The 19151-nt window shown below is 40.0% G+C and overlaps 1 protein-coding gene across 17 annotated transcripts in view; it reads left to right on the top strand.

Moving 5' to 3' along the window:
• Kmt2c (lysine methyltransferase 2C) overlaps positions 1–19151 on the top strand; it is a 297069-nt gene that overhangs the window by 121509 nt on the left and 156409 nt on the right. For all 17 annotated transcript variants that reach the window (XM_029570484.1, XM_029570494.1, XM_029570489.1 and 14 more), the window contains 4 exons: positions 5952–6123; positions 8076–8190; positions 17676–17845; positions 18421–18572. In XM_029570484.1, the coding sequence (XP_029426344.1) occupies positions 5952–6123; positions 8076–8190; positions 17676–17845; positions 18421–18572 (609 nt within the window). The remainder of the gene's footprint in view (positions 1–5951; positions 6124–8075; positions 8191–17675; positions 17846–18420; positions 18573–19151) is intronic.

Below are 19151 nucleotides of genomic sequence, written 5' to 3'. Positions count from 1 at the left end.
TCTCTCTCCCCTGTCTCTCCCTCTCTTTCTCCCTCCCTCTCTCTCCCTCACCCTCACCCTCTCCCACCTCCCTCCCCCCCATGCCTGTGTGTGTGTGTGCGGGCGTGCGGGCACGCATTAGGATCTCACCTGTTATCAATAGTTGAAGATAAATTGACGTTAGACGTTTTCTAAACAAACCCTGCAAGGCTGTCTTTACCTTCCTTCATACCTCCCTTCCAAGACGGCTTTGTTTGTTTGCTAAATAAATGAGCCACTGGTCTCATGAGCCAGCGTCTAGTGTAGTAAATTCGATTCTTTGGCTATCTACACCATGCAGTATAAATGTGTATCTTTCCAACTTTTGTGTATGTGTGTGCAGATGCATGCATGTATGCTTGACTGTGGGTGCATGTGCATGATAGAAGCCAGAGTGTACTATCACATGTCTTCTTCTATCACTCTTTACCTTCTCTGACAGTGTCTCTTACTGAACTAAAAGGTCATAGATTGACTAGACTGGTTGGTCACAGTGAGCTCTCGGGATCTGCCTTTGGGTCTGTCCTGTGTGTGCCCCTGGCCAGGGGTACCTCAGGCCCTCATGTTTGTCCAGGGAGCTCTTTCCCAGCCTAGCCATTTCCCTAGCCCCTGAGCAGCCCGTTTTGATCCAGGAACATACTGTATAAAATTTTGCAGAGAGTGTATGTCTTCTTTCAAGCTAAAATCCTTCATAAGTTTGTTCCCAGCCATTTTAATTGAGGGCTATGGCATGAGGCACTTAACTTTTTATGGGATTTCAATGGATTCTTAAGTAACAGTGTCATTATGAATGTTAAATGACCATGTTAATGGAAAATTTATAGCATAGTACCTTATGTCTATAATTGCTTTACAAAAGGTAATGTTTTAAAACTCTTAAGGCTCAAAAACTCTGCTATGTGAGAATAGTAATTTATATTGAGCACACACATGTGTGGCTAAGTGCCAGTGCTATGGTATTATAATTGGCCGAGTTACAGTGGGATTGACAAGTCTTCTTATGAAAGGTGAAAAAATACTGAAAACTATTCTGGGCATGATGGTACATACCTTTAATCCAAGCAGAGGCAGGTGAATCTCTGGGAGGTCCAGGCTATTCTGGTCTGCATAACAAGTTCCAAGCCAGTCAGAGATATGGAGAGACCTTGTATCACCGCCCCCCATAAAGAAACCCCACGAAAACCTTGGTCTCACTAGAAATATATACAACCAAATAAAGTATTTGTAAACTAGGCCAAGATTTTCATCAGAGAAAATGGAGAAAGACACCTGATACTGATATCTGTCTGCCATCCTCCCATGCACTCCACACACATGTGCACTCCTATATATGAACACACACACACACACACACACACGCACTCTTTTACCCCAAATATCTGTTTCGGAGATAAAACTAGATACATTCCCAGAGTAGGAAGGCTAAATAGCAAGGATTCAGCTTTGCAAAGTCAAGGAAAGAGCATCCATGCAGAGGGGAAGATTATTATATAGGTCTTGAATAATGAGCTAGCTTAGCATGTTTCATGAACAACAGCTATTCTTTGTGGTAGTCTGCTTAGAGGAAACAGGCCACTTAAGATGAATGAAGTCTAAAGGGATTTTCATTTGACTCTGCAGAGGGTAAAGGTGGTACTGTCGTGTCTCCTCATCTGCCTTTGCTCCTGGTGGGTTTCCCCATCCTGCAGCTCTATCTCCTTTGGTTTCATGGAAGCGTTTGGTTCCAGTCTCTTCCTGGTTGCCCTGCTGCTTTTATGTTACCCTAAGTCTTGTGAGTTCTCTGACAAAGGTCTCATCTGTATATTGGGTGACATCCATAATTTCCTTTTTCTTCATAGGGGTCATTTGATTGGCAAATCATACCCAGTGTCCTGCCAGTCAGAAAAGAAGGAAGGTAGAATTTGTTACAATATTAGTAACTTAGAAAGCTTTCCTGAGCTGATTTTTCTATGTGACGGAAGCTTGACATGTTGCTCCTCACCATTGCTTTTTAATGTGTTGGTTGGACTTAAAATTTACATTTGTTTAGTTTGTATGTATTTGTGTCTGTACATGTGTGTGTGCACGCACACGTAAGAGTGTGCAAGCCACCACACAGTCTAGGGTAATAAGGCTTAGTAACAAGTGTTCTTACCCACGGAGTCGTCTCGCCATCAGCAGCCCTGGTTGGACTTTCATAAATGCTGCCTTTACCTTCTTCTACTTTGAGCCATTTATAGCAGAGAAGAGCTCCCTGTGCTTGTCCTGTCCTTTATCTCCTCTCTTTCCACAGCCATGTGTCAGGTACTCTACCTGATTTGAGCCCCAAAGCAGAGAAGCTCTCATAGCCGTTGACTCAGGGGTTAACCTCAACAGACGGCGTTTCTCGGTGTTCTTCTTTCAGGAGAAATTTGCTACCCAACTTCATTCAGGTTCTTCATCCTGTGTCTCTGTTGCTCTTCCCTTTCTACTTTTGTACCTATTTTTAGATGTTCTTCACCGTATTGATGAGTACTAAAGTTTGCTTAGGTATAAGTATTGACTAAAATAGAGTAAATAGTATGATCTTCAGAGCTAAAGAAAACTGGATTTGACTTTGGCCCTCTCTTGAGAATTATCTTTGTTTTTGCTTTCAGTGAGTTGCTTTTATTTTTCTAAATGCTTAAACATTTTATTTGTTTGATTGTTGCCTGAGTTTCAGACATTTCTCTGTGTGTACATGCACATGCACTTACGTCTGATGCATCACCAGCAGCATAAGATTATGTATGACCTTCAGACATATCTCCACACACCCTTGCTCTTTGATCAAAAAGGCACCTGACCTCGTTTGAATGCATAGTATTTTTTTCTTCTGTTGTCTTCTTTATGACACGAGCACTCCATCTTTAGGTTCCCTTTGTTAATTGATGTATTGCAAACCATCTGTAGTAATCAGCAGCATGACAGGATTGTCATTAAGGAGTTCCTGGAAAATGGCATAAAATAAATAGTAATCTTTACAATAGTGATATCTAGAATGTTTCAGAGTGAGTTTTACTGTATAGAAATAGTATTGAGATAGAAAACAATGTGAGCAAGGTAAAACAACTTTAGCATTTTTTGGTATTCATATTTGAAGGAGTAAAAAGATTTGCAATCGTTTTAGTCTTTTAATTAGCCTAATATATTAAATACTAGTATTTCAATATGTAATCAACATAAACATTTTGAGATACTTGGTTCCTCCCCTCCCCTATATCTTTGACTTCCAGTCTGATAGATACTGCAGTTTTATTAAGACAGTTTCATTGGGGCTAGAGAGATGGCTCAGCTGATAAGAGCACTGCCTGCTCTTGCAGAGGACCTGGGTTTGATTCCCAGCACCCACATGGCAGCTAACAACTGTCCATAACTCCAGTTTGAGGAGAATGCAGTGCTCTCTTCTGACCTCTTCGGGCAGTGCATGATATGGGGGCACTTACATACATGCAGACAATACCCTCATACATATAAATAAAATATTAAGACAGTTTCATGGGTTAAACTAAAGACTGAAGGAAAAATAATGTGTGGAAAGTTTAAAAAAAGAATTGGGGGCGTGGAGAGCTGGTGTAGCTAGTAGAGGCTCAGGCTCACAACCAAAAAGACAAAAGAATTGGGATTTGGTGAAGTATGTTGGGTCAAGGCAGAATTAACAGTAAAATATTACTAAAGTTTCTGGTTTTATACATTCTTTTGAGAAAAAAAGGATTTAAAAATGTTTTATTGAAATATTTATTATTTTATGTGTATGAGTGGCTTGCTCGCATGTATGTAAGTGTACCTGTGTCATACAAAGCCTGTGAAAGCCAGAAGAGGTCATTGGATCCCCTCAAACAGGAATTAGGGATTCCTGTTGTTCTCCATGTGGGTGCTAGGAATCGAGCCTGAGTCCTCTGGAAGAGCAGCTAGAGCTCTTAACCACTGAACCATATCTCAAGCCACAAAATGTTTTATTTTAGAGTTTTGAGTTGAGTATTTTTAGAATTCTGGCTATTTAGCTTCTGTAAGATTTGAAATAAAGGGTTGAGGTTTACGAGAGAAGTCTGTGGGTGATCATACAGATTTGAGTATCAGCATCTGATAACACATCAAAGGAGTTTGTGTAATCACAGAGGGAATCCAGGGAGAAGTAGAAAAGAAACTTAAAGATGTATTCCACAGGACTCTGCATTTTAAGTGATCATAGTGCAACAAACTCCCCACAACGCTGTAGGAAGCCTAAGAAGAGATTGGGAGAGTTACCAAGGAAAGAGAAGTGTAAATGTGAAAAGTGTTTAACAATGTAAATTTTGGGAAATGTCAGGAAGGCACAGGCTAAAAAGTAACTGTTGGATTTCATGTGGCCATTGGTAGCCTCATTAAAGTAGCTTCAGGTGGGAAATGGGTGTGGAGCAAGACTTTTAAGTCAGAGGTTCAGTCTGCCATGCAAACTCCAGGACCTGTTGTCATATTAAACCTCAAGCTGGGAAATGGCACTTAATTTTTAAAGGACTGTGAATAAAAATTTAAAAGTCTGTATTACAAGCCAGGCCTGATGGCACAGGCCTTTAATCCCAGCACGTGGGAGGCAGAGGCAGGTGGATCTCTGTGAGTTCAAGGCCAGCCTGGTCCACACAGTGAGTAGACCTTGTCTCAAAACACCAAAAAAAAGAGAAAAGTCTGCATTACAGATGCTGCTATTGCTTACAAAGCCTATATACTATATAACCCTTTGCAGAAAAGTTTTGCTGACTTATGTTAAGTAAAAGGAATAATTATCACCCTGTTCCAAGATATTTGACCTGTAAGGAAGGTGGTAAAGAATGCTTTTAAGGGGCTGGAGAGATGGCTCAGCGGTTAAGAACACTGACCTTGCAGCAGACCTGGGTTCGAATCCAAGCACCCATGTGGCAGCTAACAACTGCCTGTAACTCCAGTTCCAGGGGATCAGACAGCCTCTTCTGTCCTCCATGGGCATTGCATGACACAGGTGCATTTACCTATATGCAGGCATAACACTCATACACATAAAATAAAAATAATAAAAAAAGAAAGTGCTTTTAATCAGAAAGGAAGAGATCAGATTGACCAAACTTTGAACAAAAAGAAAAAAACAAAACAAAACAAAACTTTGTGATTCTTGTGACAGTGGCTTATTTAGATGACCAGCACTGGTGTGCTTTTAGAGTATCTTGCTTCCCTTCTTACATTGAAATATTTAAAAGTTTTAACTATGTGCTGGGTAAATCGATAGTAAATAAATCGTTAGAAGCTTTCTGTTGACCCATTTGACAGGTAGACTGTATCTGTGGGTATGTTGATTTTTAATGCTTTTGAAACTAAAAGTCATATAGATGAGTATATAATTAGTGTATTATTTATTGTACTAATATGTGAATATACGTTCCATCAGTGTTCTTCTACATAAGATGTCATCCAGTATTAAGAAAACCCTTAAGTTGATTTGAATAGTCTGTTTATGATTAAGAATTTTAATTTAATTGATACTAACATCCTAGTTTTGTATTAATTTGGTTTTATAAATTTCCAAATATTTAATATTAATAAACCTTATTTAGCACTACAAGTGTGTCTTTTGAGTCACCCCGCCCCTTGGGTTGTTGCTAATAAGCACGTCTGGAGCATCAAGTAAATGACAAGCATTGCCGTTGGGCTCAGCAGTAAATAGGAACTGCTTGTGGTCCCAAGTAGACATAGGCTCCAGTAATTGCAAAACCACATGATTAAACTCTATATGGTTAAATTTAGATTAAATACATGACTGTGTTTTAATTGAGACCTCATTCTGACTTGATGTCATTTCAGTGTGGTTAACTTCAAATGTCTGGAAGATTTACCATGCAAATTCCCTTCACGTGATTTTGAACTGTCACATCAGAAAAATACTAAATTCTTACATGACAATTCCATTGTTTTGCTGTCAATTATAGCAAAGGAAGATGCAAACTGTGCGGTGTGCGACAGCCCGGGAGACCTGTTAGATCAGTTCTTTTGTACTACTTGTGGTCAGCACTATCATGGAATGTGCCTGGATATAGCAGTTACTCCATTAAAACGTGCAGGTTGGCAGTGTCCTGAATGCAAAGTGTGCCAGAACTGCAAGTAAGTAGCTTGAGAGACCCTGTCATTAAGTGCTAAAGGTTTGTGAAATGTGGTAAAAGTGTTTTATATCACAAGCTATATTCATCCTAACTTCATCGTATCTTAGTAGATATTTACTATTTTAAAGGATGTTTAAACAAAACTAGATGTTCCAACAATATGTAACTATGTTAATAACTTTAAATAAAGGTTACAGAAACAAAGCAGCTTTTTCTTGAGGGGAGTTGGTGAGGAGCTTTAGGAGGAAAGGAAGCTGTACTACAGAAATTGCTGCCGCTGAGCCCCACCAAAAAATCAGTGTTGTGTTTGAATTTCCATTCTAGGATAGACAGTTGCTACTAAGACTACTATTTTGGTTTTTGAGACAGGATCTACCTATGTAACTCTGGCTGGCCTGGAACTCTCTATGGAGACCAAGCTGGCTTTGAACTCACAGAGATCTACTTGCTTCTGCTGCCAGGGTGCTGGAATTAAAGGTGTGTGCCACCACACCTGGCTGATACTACTGTTTTAATATAATCCTTATATTTGTCACAAAGACAATTACCTTTAGTGGATTCTAGTCAGTATAGTTCCAAAACAGAGTACCACTGTGTGGCATTCAAACTTTTGGAGTTGTGTTTTTATTTGTTGTATTCCATCCTTTGGTCGTTTCTCCAGTCTTTTCTGTGATTCTCCCTCCAGTCCTTGAGTGTAGTCAACGTGGTCATTTGGGAAGGTTATCAGCATTTTGTAAGCAAGAGAAGGCAAGACCCAGCATTGCTGCGTCTGTTTTACAGTTACTTCATGAGCAGTCAGCATCTTTATCTGGAATTGTATGGAATAAATCAGACCGTTTGCTTTCATACTCTGCTAAAAGTTAGGTAAAATGTCAGTTAGCATTTATTTGATAATTTGGATTTGTAAGTATTTATTATTTGAGGGGATAAAAGAATTAAAAAGTGAGTGCTTGTCCTCAAGTGTTTCCAGTTACCTAAAGAGATGAAGATGTGTCTGTAGAGTTTAAGTTGAATAGCAGCTGGAGGTCCAAGTGATCCATCTTCTAGCTTACTTACTGATTTTCATATTTGATTCATAATCCCTCTGTCAATACTTCTTAAACCCTCCCTTCTGTACCTCTTAAATTAAATCCTTAGTATCTGAGAATTAATGATGAGTTTGCAAAAAATCAAGGTAGATTATTCTGCAGTTCAGGGACCCAGTTTGGGGGTTGAAAGGGTGTTTGGAGAAAGTTTTTTAAAATTGTAATTCATAATTATAGCATGGTTATTTTTCATTTTACTAATTAATATTTTTAGAATTACATTTATTATGGGGGTAGAGATATGAGCTAGGATGTGGAGGTTAGAGGACAACTCCGGGAAGTTGGTTCTCTCCTTCTACTTTCATGTGGGCTCCAGGGCTTGATTACCAGGCTTAGTAAGTTACTGCTTGGTGGACACTCTCAGCTTTTGAACCAGAACTCTATTTAATCTTCACAATAATCTTTGATGGTCATTATTCTCATTTTATACCTGAAACTCAGCTTAAGAGTCACATAGCTAGGAAACAGTAGTGTGAAAACATACACAGATCTGTCAGCAAACTCAGTGCTCTCTCATTATATGACAATGTCTTTCCAAGTTTTGTGTCAGGATCCTTTCCTTTAGACACAATGTAGCTATCAGTTATACCTCTCCTTGGAGGATGAGCATTAGAGTTTTACAGAGTAAAACTGATGAAATGTTGTTGTTGCTTTAACCCTTCCTTCTCTGCAGGCATCAGAAATAACTAAATCAAGCTAACACTAGGTAAGCTTTAATTAAGGATGTTCCTTTGAAGGGATTGCTTCTAACATTGTGTGTACAGAAACAGATGAGACAAAAAGGTTTAGGATTGATTGTTTTTGTAATTACTTGAGTTACAATGTGAGTTTAGAAATAAGGCATCAGTAATGCTATCTTATTTTTTAGACAATCGGGAGAAGATAGCAAGATGCTAGTGTGTGATACGTGTGACAAAGGGTATCATACCTTTTGTCTTCAACCAGTTATGAAATCAGTACCAACCAATGGCTGGAAATGCAAAGTAAGTTTTTTGTTTTTTTTTTATAAGAACAATATCCTTTGTATTTCATAGAGAGCAGACAAATCAGATTCCTGTTCAGAAGTATACATTATCACCAGCTTTACAAAAACAGCTTTATTGATCATATAATTTAATATACAGCAAACTACACATATTTAAAGTCTGTAATTCGACACATCCATCCAACCGTCACACCACCACCATCTTCCATGTAATGAGTCTCTTTGTTACCTGAGAGCTTCTTGTCCACCTTGGGGTTCTTCGTCCTGTGCTCACAGTCTTCTCTGGCTTTCCCCAGGCAGCCTGCCTTGTATTATTACACATTAGTGTTGATGCTCTAGAATTTTGTATGCAGGTCCTCATGCAGTATATGTTGTTTGCGGAAGGAGGAGGCTTTTTTGACTTAGTGTAATTGTAGTGAGAGTTACACAAAATGTTGTGTGTGCCTGTGGTAATTCTGTTACTACTCCTTTACTGAAAGCCTGTCAGCAAGCATTGCTGTTTACAGCTTTGGGCAATTATTAAAAATGTCGTGACCTTTCATACGATGCCTCATGAAAGAATTAATTTTGTCTTGTTTATTGGCATTTTCAGAAGCCTTCTGAAATTAGAAGAACACAAGAGATGAGGGAACGGAAAAGCGTGTACTTTAACCTCTGCTTAGTTTAGAATCGGAGGCAAAGTCATTGTATTTTGATTGATGACCTCTTGGTTTCTACAGGTTTTTGTTGTTGTTGTTGTTTTTATACATACCTATGTTATTCACTCACACACACACACACACACACAGGTGAAATACTTAGATCATGCAGTTTTGGGGTTCATACTGCCCTGTAGTCAGTGCTTTTAAATAAGTGATTGTTGACTCACTTCTTTTTTCTGTATTGCCTAAATCTCTACTGCCCTTCCTCCCACCCTCCCTGAACCCCTGCCTGTCTTCCTCTCTCCCTCTCTCTTCCTGTTTGGAGACAATCTTGCTCTGTGCAGGCTGGTCTGGAAGGAAGTCTTCATCCTCCTTCCTCCTTTCCAGTTCTGAAATTATAGTCATGCCTATCGAACTTGGTTTTCTTGATTTTGGACATTTAGACAAATTCTATGGATATCTTCTGTTGTTTATTGCTTAGGTTATGAGACTATTTAGCTGACAGGATACTTTTGAAGATCTCTTTGCACAGTTTGTTTAAAATTTGTTTTTATTGAATTTTTGTGTATTTCATACAGAACTTTTATGCCCACATTCCCACCAGCACCCTCCCATAGCCCCACCATTGGAACCCATGTACTCTGTCATCCGTGTTGAGGCCTGCTGTGTCAAATCAGTGTCCCCAGATGTCTCCCAGTGCAAGTCCATCCACTGAGGTTTAGTCAAACTTTCTAGAGTCCCTTGTTTTGGAAGATCAGCTCTTCCTCACCTAGCAGCAATCAGTTGCCAATATTTCTTCAGATAAGATTGGGGTCTGCTGTTGATTTTCCCAGTTTTATGCTGGGTTTTTGTCTGCCCGAGTTTGCATGGGACTTGTGTATGCTGACACCATTGCCATAGAATCATATGAGCAGATTCCCAGGAGCTTGTAGGACTCTGTTTCCATATGGTCATGTACCTCTTCTCTGGCTCTTAAAGTCTTTCTGACCCCTCTTCTGCGATGGTCCCTGAGCCTTGGGTGGGTGAAATTTGATAAAGGAGTCTTGTCCAAGGACCAGCATTCAGCAGATTCTTGATCTCTATGCTTTGGCCATTTGTGACCTTCTGTGTTCCTGGCCCTCTGCTGCATGAGGAGCTTCATTAGTGAGAACTGAGAGATTCATTAGCAGTTTTCTAATTGTATTGACACTCAGTTCTCATTCACACTGACTGTAGACTTTTGAATGTGGTAACAGGGACATAGGTTACCAGAGAGTATAGAGCTTGTTTGGCAAATTCTCAACCTCGTCTGATTACATTTTCTAGAAAAATGTACATTAATTTGATATGCACAACATTTTGTATAAATCTCATTACAGTTGCACTAAGTCAAAAAAGCCACCTCCCTCTCCAAAGTACATACTACATGGAGGTCTACATACAGAATTCTAAGCATCAACACTAATAAGAGCACTTCTGCTTGAGTCTAGATGGCTTTGTTGAGTCTGGTGTCCGTGCTCACAGTTGGAGTCACCATCTCCTAAAAGGCAGATTTCTGGGTTTCTTTTGAGTGCCCTGGGGTGGGGCTCTTTAAATGCACTCTGTGGGTGTCTTTGTTGATGGTGGTCTTAGGTCACCTGGCTGACGGCAGAATGGCCCTTCTCTTTCTTGCCACCCCTTCGTGCTAGAGCCATAAGGTTTGTGGGGAGGTGACAGGATAGTGTTTGCTCTTCTCCATCTTCCAAAGATACCAATCCCAAGACCTAGGGTGTAGTTCATTAGTGACTGCTGTTCTGGTGCAGTGCCCAGCTGTGTGTCTGGTTATTGTTTGGGTCAGTTGCTTCCTGTCTTCTGCTTTGGTGTCTTTATGACCTGGACATGTTCCATGTGACTCACTTTAAGCTTCCTCTGGAATTTACTAAAGCATTTTCATTGGTGTACTCTCTAGGTTGAATGACAACTTTTTGAAGTATCAGTTAAGCAACTATGGATTCTCTGACTAAATACACAGAAGCACAAAATATTTAAAATTTTCAGTTTACTTTAAATTCCCAGAATACTCAGCAAACTCTTCTTGGAAGATGTTTACAAACAATATTTAATATGGCCTTGCTTTGTGAAAGTCCTGTAGATGTTCAAGTTTATCATGAAAATATTCCAAATGCTTTGAAATCTGTAATGGCTAATTAGTAAATTCTACATTGAAGGTTGGTGAAGGCTTAGTGGATAGCTGAAGTATCCAAGTTTACTTATTTGTAGAATAGGGACTGAAATTCAGATATCTATCTTTAAAAGTGTCTTTCTTATTCTAAAATACTGTGCTGTCTGTTTTGGGTATCACACTATACATACTCACCTGAAATAATGAGGACTTTTCTCCCACACTAATTAGAAACCTTTATTTCTCTTTTCCAATAGAATTTATAAAGTAAAAACAGTGGAATAACAATATTAATGTAATTAAACAAATGATTTTTCTTTGAAACTAAATTATCAAGACTGGATTTAATGGAAAGTTCCAGTTCTTTGACTTCAACAATGTTGATACTGACACTCAGTTCTCATCCACACTGACTGTAGACTTTTGAATGTGGACCAATGTTCCTCTCCTAGGGACTGAACCTCGGGCCTCAGACCTGCTAGGAATGTGCCAAGTGCCCTACCACTGAGTCCTAGCCTAGACAATGCCTTTTCACAATATTATTGTATAAAAAGAGTATTGATAATGCCAAGCTTTTGTTTATTAGTTTAATCAGACTTCAAAGGGCCAACATGTGGTCTTTGAATACTAGACTTTTGTTCATAAATTCACTACCACGATATAACTAAAATCTGTAATATCAGTCCCATTCATTTCCACAGAAGTTTTACACTTTAGTTTGCTAATTTGCTGTGTACTGCTAACCTGCTGTACTTACATGAACAAGACAGGAGTCTGCTTGCTGTAAGGATTCTGACACTGACTGTAGGGGTGGATATTCCTGCCACCTAGACAAGTGATCTTTTCCCCATGATTCTTCTGTTAAAATAACTCCTTTCTTTGATAGCACTAGCGACTGGTGTAAATAGCACTGCTACACTAGGCTCTGAAGTCTACATCATGGCCCCCCACTGGAACCTGCCTCACTTAAATTTTAGTTTTTATATTAGATTTTCTCTCCCCTGACCCCCTTCATTTGTTCTCCTCTCTCTCCCCCCTCCCCATCCCCCTTCTCCCTCTCACCCCCTCTCCCTCTCCCCCCATCTCTCTCCCCCCATCTCTCTCTCTTCTCCCTTGTCTCTGCTAGCCAGGACCTCCCTTTCGTAGCTCATGCTGGTTTAGTGATTTTCTTGCCTCAGCCTGGTAATGCTAGGATCACAGGTGTGTAGTATACACCTTGAGCATTTATTTTTCTTTATTTAGTATTGCTTTAGCATTTTTGTGAAGAATGTCAAGTTCTTAGTTTTTTGCAGAGCTATTTTCTGTGCTCTCGCTACAGCATCACATTCTTGTCACACTGGCCTGCCTACTAAAGGGCTTCTGGTTAATCTGCTACAGGCCTTGGTGTTTGCTTTTTAAAGCCCCATATGTTTGCCATCTTCCTTGGCTTAGGGCGTGGAGGGAAGTGGTGGAGAAGCACCTGGAACTGGAGGTGCATGGAGCTTCCCACAGTTAGGTTTTCCTGGTTGCTGAACAGACTGGTGGCGCCCACCCAGAGGCTCACCACAGAGAAGCAGGGTTTCCTTAGAGCTGGGAAGGGCGTGGCGGCTTGCAGGAGGGGAGGCAGGGCCTCTGTGATTCTTCTTTACTTCTACAGCCAGGAGACAAACCATGGAACCATGTTCTCCGTTCTTCAGGAGCATTATTGCCTGGAATCAGAGGCTTTATTAGGATTTATTAGGTGGTAGTTGGAATGGTGGGGTGGGAGCCTTGGAGCGTGAGTGGAAGTCTATCTCACCTGGAGTAACTCTGCTCAGGTGTGGCTACGTGGGAGGTGGAGCCTGCAGGCTGAAATAGGGCTGCTTTGGTAGTTCTAGTTCCTTCCTTGCCTGAATGAGAGGTGGCTACCAGTGAGTTCCCATGGTAATCCAGCTAAGGAGAAAGCCATACTGCTTGGTATATTCACACGTTGATCTTATGGATATTCCTCCACTTGCTTTATAGGTTTCTGAAATACAAAGTCTAATTTGTGATTCATTCTCTTTCCTAAGGAGACAGGATATTTAAGGCTATAAATTTACTTTTGTTGATAACTTTGGATGCACCTGAGCCTATTTCTAACTTCATGTGTGCCTATTTGACCTAATATCTTTCTTTTCCTTTGTATTATTGTGCTGAAATGTGTTAATTTATGCTTTTGACTAGCTAATTAAAAAAGATTAACCACCTTTATTCGTTCTATCAGTTTCTCCTTGTGTTTTCCTCCCTTAATCAAACATTTATACTTTGGCTGTTACTTAGCAAACAGGTTAGGCCAATGTTTTATATACTGAACTATTTATTAGTGTAAAAGTTCTCTTTGTCCTGTGATTGTACCCCCTTGCCCGTTACTTTTTGGACCTGATACTTGCTTTGCTTGACCATATGGCTAAATAGGTTGTTCACCAGCTAGCATTGTATTTTAGCATCTTATAGCCTTCTGTTTCACTTAAAATACGTGTTTTGGAAAGTTTAATAGTTAACTATTGAGATTGGTTGCAATAGAAATGATGACTATTTTAAGACAAAATTGTTCTGTTTTACTTTTTTTCTTTTCCTGCACCAATTTTCAATTTGGAATCATTTTTTTTTTTTATGAATGTTAATGGTCATAGATGTTGAAAATACTACAAACACAGTGGCTTCTTTCTTTCTTTTTCTTTTTTTTGTTCTGATTAGCAGACTATATACCTTGTTATATTTTCATTGCCAAAAATAAATATATTTTGCCTAACATGGTGACATATGCCTGTAATTCAAGTACTCACAGGCTGAGGCAGGAGAATCACCAGTTCAAGGCTAGCCTGGGCCACATTAAAAAAAAAACAAAACAGGAAAATAGCCTGTATCTTTTCTGTTAACCTCAAATTCATTTTATGCTAAAAAAAATTTTGAGTCTTGGTTAACCTCTTCTTAGGCCAATGGAGAGGGCTGAGCAGGAACAGGTCCTTGCTGTGCAGTCCTGCTGATCTGACTTCAGTTCCCAGAACCCATGGAAGGAGAGAATGTACTCCATAAAGCTAAACTCTTATCTTCCTGCCATGCACATTACATACATAAATATTTTATTTATTACTATTTTTAATTTTGTGTGTATGAGTGTATTGTCTGCATGTAAATGCACCTGTGTCATGCAGTGCCCAGGGAAGTCAGAAGAGAACATTGAATTCCTCTGGAACTGGAGTTACAGACAGTTGTTAGCTGCCATGTGGGTGCTGGGAATTGAACTCAGGTCCTCTGCAAGAGTAGCCAGTGCTCTTAACCACTGAGCCATCTCTCCAGCCTCATATGTACATAAAAATTGTTAAAAGGATATAGAAACAGTCTTTTCGGTTCATAAGTCTTATTCACCTCCTTTCTCTGAGACATTTGGGAGCTTTGTTTTTGATATTCTTAGGGTTTGTTTCTAGACTCTATCTTATAGTGGTGCTGTACAAATGAGCTTTGCCTAGAACATTCAGTCACTGTGAGTCTGTGGTTAGGTCCATTTGTAGGACCGTAGAGGTCTTTTTGTTGTTTTGTTTTGAAGTATTACCTGCCTTTTATAATATATATCATTCTTTATCTTCTCTTTAGCATTAGTAGCATCTGGAAATTTTTGTTGATTATTACTTTGGAAATTTTATGTGGAATTCTGGATGTCTTTCTCAGTTTATTCTTTGGCTTTCCATTGGTGTGTTCTCAGACATCGTCTCCATGATAGCCTCAAGTTCTTCCAAGTGACAATTACATATACTGCTTCTAACTATATCATTGGCTACTTAATTTCTCTAAATGCTGTTATATGACGAATATGTATAAAACCTGTCTTTACCCCTGGAGTCAAAATTCTCAGTTTTTCAGCACTAAATATATGATCATTGTCAAGTGATCTGACTTCTGTAGGCCAGTGTATAGAATGTTGAGTATTTATCTCATAGGGGCACTGGGTTTCATGAGATGAGGTCTGTGAAGAGCTCTGTTTGATGCTTGACAGAAAGTGAGTACCCAGTTAGCTGTTGTGTTTTTGTCATTACTGGGGATTGAACCCAGGGCCTTGAACACGCCAGGCATGCATCCTACCACTGAGTTATGTGCCCACAACCCCGCCAGAGAGTTTTTCATAAGGTCTTTCCTCTGAGCCATTGAAAGATGAACAACTTTTTCTGATACTGAAGTTTTTTTTTTTTTTGGTCTTTTTGAGACAGGGTCTCCCTGCAGCCCCAGCTGTCCTGGAACTCACTATGTAGACAAGGCTGGTCTCGAACTCACAGAGATCTGCCTGCCTCTGCCTCCCAAGTGCTGGGATTAAAGGCTTGTGCCACCACGCCCGGCAATACTGAAGTTTTTAAAAAAAACCTTTCTCTGTAATCTTTAGTCATAATCTGTTTACGTGTTTCACATTTGAGGGTGCATTGTGTATGGCTTCATTGGGGCAAGTAGGTCTGTACCCATCATGGGTTCCCGTCTAGAGGGGCTGCTCCCTACTGGGGTGGAGCAAGGTCAGCCCTCTAACCTTAGCTGTACACCATCACTCTCAGGTGAGTCTCGTTTCCCTTTGTTTTACAGGGATTTCTGTACATGTATATTACACATTTCTTTTTTTTTTTCCTGGTCTTTTTGGGACAGGGACTCCCTGGAGCCCCAGCTGGCCTGGTACTTACTATGTTGACCAAGCTGACCTTGAACTCACAGAGGTCCGCCTGCTTCTGCTGGCACTAAAGGCATGCTCCCCAAGGCCTTATTACAAGTTTCTTTAAAAGGTTATTTGAAAATTATTTTAAACTTGAAAAATTGGAAACATAGAATAACACTTAAACCATTTACCTAGATTCAGCTGTTGTTAGTACTTTGAAGGGAAAAAAAGAGGTCACTGTTAATGCCCTCTGAGTCTCTCATTCTGCTTCTCTCATCATTTGATTGATTTCTGCCACTTAACTCCCCACCCCTCACCCCATTTGGCAGTTAGGTTACATGCACTATGCCGCTTTTAGCTTTAACGATTTCAGTATATATTCTCTAATTGTAAGAATATTCCTACATGAACTTAGTCTTGCCGTAGCTTCATACATTTATGTCAGTTTAGTACTTTGTTCTGTTGCACACTACTTTTGCCACGTGTTTTAACATTCCATATAGTATCCTCCCTTCCAAGTATGGGACAGATCTAATCCAGTGCCAGGTATTCCACTTCCCTGTGCTTTAATCTCAAAATTTTCCTTGAGCTCTTTTCTTTTTGGCATTGCTGTTTGTGAAGAACCTACTTGGTTTATTCCTGAGACTGAGATTTCTTTATTTAGTCTTTGCTATTTCCTTATGCTAGGTTGGGTTACCTTTTATTGCCAGAGCCAAAATAGTGTCCTCAGGGTAGTACAGCTAGGCGAATAGATGATTATGTTATCAAAGGGTCACCTGGTCAGGATGGTGCCAAAGTCTTCATCCTCTTTTTCTACTCCTTGTAGCTAACAAAACAACTGTAGGTGAGGAGACACTTATGTCTGGATTTTAGACCATTGTCTGGTAGTATTTTACACACACACACACACACACACACACACACACACACGGTCTCCCTGTAGCTGCAGCTGTCCTGGAACTCACTGTGTAGACCAGGCCGGCCTTGAACTCACAGAGATCCACCTGCCTCTGCCTCCCTCTGTATTTCCTGCATATATGTAAGTGCACCCATAGCATGCAATGTCCACAGAGGTCAGAAGAGGGCGTCAGATTGCCTAGAACTGGTCGACCTACCAGGAGCCATACTCTTAGAGAAAATGGACTTTCCCACCCCCAGAAGCCATCAGCTGTCTATATTCCTCACTTAGGGGTGAGGGCTCAGGAACCTTGTCCTTCCATGTTAGAGTGTTGACTGGCTTGATCTTGCAACCACACTTACTTTGAATTGGTGAGTGCAGCAGTCCTGTCATGTTAGAAAAACACTACACTTTGTTCTAGTCCTTTCTGACCTCTGGCTCTTTTTCTGCTTCCTAGCTCCTTGAGCCTCATTGACAGAATGTGATATAGATCTCCCATTTTTGGTGACCACTCCCCTGTCACTTATTCTCTGCACTTTGACCAGTTGTGAGAGTCTACATTAACCACCATACACTGTTTGCTGATGTATTATTGACGTCTGGTAATGTTTAGAAATCCAGTATGAGTCAGTTTATCCATTTAAAATCTGCAATATTAACATGCCTATGCTTGCTATTAGTTTTTCTTTTTGAGTTCGTATATTAGGAGTGTGAAAGGCCAGACTGTGTTTTAGATTAGAAAGTTGGGGTGGATAGCAAATGCCCCACAACTTAGAAGACTGTGCCCAAGATTTTAAGACTGGCTAGCATAAAGGTATAGCAGACATTTGGCTGCCCTCCAAGCCATCTTTTACTACATACTCAGTTCTACTTTGGTAGAGAATTGGAGATGACCACTGTTCTGAAAATATTAGGATCTGTCATTGGATTTTGATGCAGAGTGATTAATTTTAGTTTCAAGCACCAGGTTGCATAGACTGGACCATATTGTGTTCTTTCGAGTGTTCTTGTTTAGTCCCTAAGCTACCAAAGAGTAGGTGGAGTGATGCAGCACCACTAAAATTAAAGTTCAATGAGTAATCCACAATTGCTTCATTGATTTCAGAAGGATTTACATCAGAACTACAATCACAGTATTTAACAAACTGTTTTTCTTTTTCCTCTTCTTCAGAATTGCAGAATCTGTGTCGAGTGTGGCACACGGTCTAGTTCTCAGTGGCACCACAATTGCCTGATATGCGATACTTGTTACCAACAGCAGGATAATTTATGTCCTTTTTGTGGAAAGTGCTGTCATCCAGAATTGCAGAAAGACATGCTGCACTGTCATATGTGCAAGAGGTGAGAGTAAGCAGTTACCCCATTTTGTTGTCTGCTTGATCTTTGATCCCTGTGATCGTTTGCGCTACCATATATTATTAAACTCAGAACCCTTTTATCACTCTTGGCAATCCCTTTCCTACTGAATGGAATTAATTGAATTATGTTTCTTGTACGTCTGAAAGGAATAAGGAAGTGAATAGGTGGAAGATGAGACCAGACCAGAAATGAGCACTCAGAGAAAATTAAAAAGAACAGAGTTTAAAACATGGAAGAGTATGTCAATGCCATTGTAGTGATGCCCACAAATCCCACCCCCCTTGAATAGGTGGAAGATGAGACCAGACCAGAAATGAGCACTCAGAGAAAATTAAAAAGAACAGAGTTTAAAACATGGAAGAGTATGTCAATGCCATTGTAGTGATGCCCACAAATCCCACCCCCCTTGGAAAACCTTTGGCAAATGGCCAGCCCTATAGCCGTTCTTTTCTCTTCTTTAACCCTCTCATATCTGCTTTCTAGCAGTTGGCTTCCCATTCCCTAGATACTAACTTGACTTTAAATTAGTTTTTATTTAAATATACTTATCACTGCAGATGGGTTCACTTAGAATGTGACAAATCAACAGATCATGAACTGGATTCTCAGCTCAAAGAAGAGTATATCTGCATGTATTGTAAACATTTAGGAGCTGAGATGGATTCCTTACAGCCAGAAGATGGAGTGGAAATGCCTGAACTCCCTACAGGTAAACTGGTGTGTGTGTGTGTGTGTGTGTGTGTGTGTGTGTGTGTGTACTCCCTACGGGTAAACCGGCGTGTGTGTGTGTATGCTCATACTTTTTAGAAAAAGTGTGCCAGTCAACAGCATACAACTCTAATCACGATGAAGTCTGTATCAAATCCTGTCTTATTCTCAGTTTCTCACGTGTCCCTTCCCTCTTTTTCTTCTCCTTTCCCTTCTTTCTAAATCTGAGACAGAGTCTCACTATCTAGTCCAGGCTAACCTCCTACTTTAGTCTCCTAAGTGCTTGGATTACAAGTGTGTACCACCACCTTAGCTTCCAGTTCTCAACCTTTAGGTGTTGTATCGTGATCATTTGAATGTGATGACCACAGTCTAGCTTGATTCAGACTTGTACTGCAGGTCTAGTATGCGGAGGTGTTCGTCAGGTTCTTTGTGCCAACACTTCCTTAGTTGTGGTCTACTTTCTTCTCATCGTCTGGGTTATCTTTCTCTGAGTAAGCTTTGTTAAATCTTTATTAACATTCATTGTCACCACTTGAGACTAAAATTTTGTTCAGGTATTCAGTATGTTTTTATGGGT

Source organism: Nannospalax galili, unplaced genomic scaffold (genome assembly GCF_000622305.1).
Source record: "Nannospalax galili isolate Female #2095 unplaced genomic scaffold, S.galili_v1.0 scaffold302, whole genome shotgun sequence".
NCBI lineage: Eukaryota > Metazoa > Chordata > Mammalia > Rodentia > Spalacidae > Nannospalax > Nannospalax galili.
Note: the sequence above shows the minus strand (reverse complement) of the source record. Positions and strands in the feature narration are given on the sequence as shown.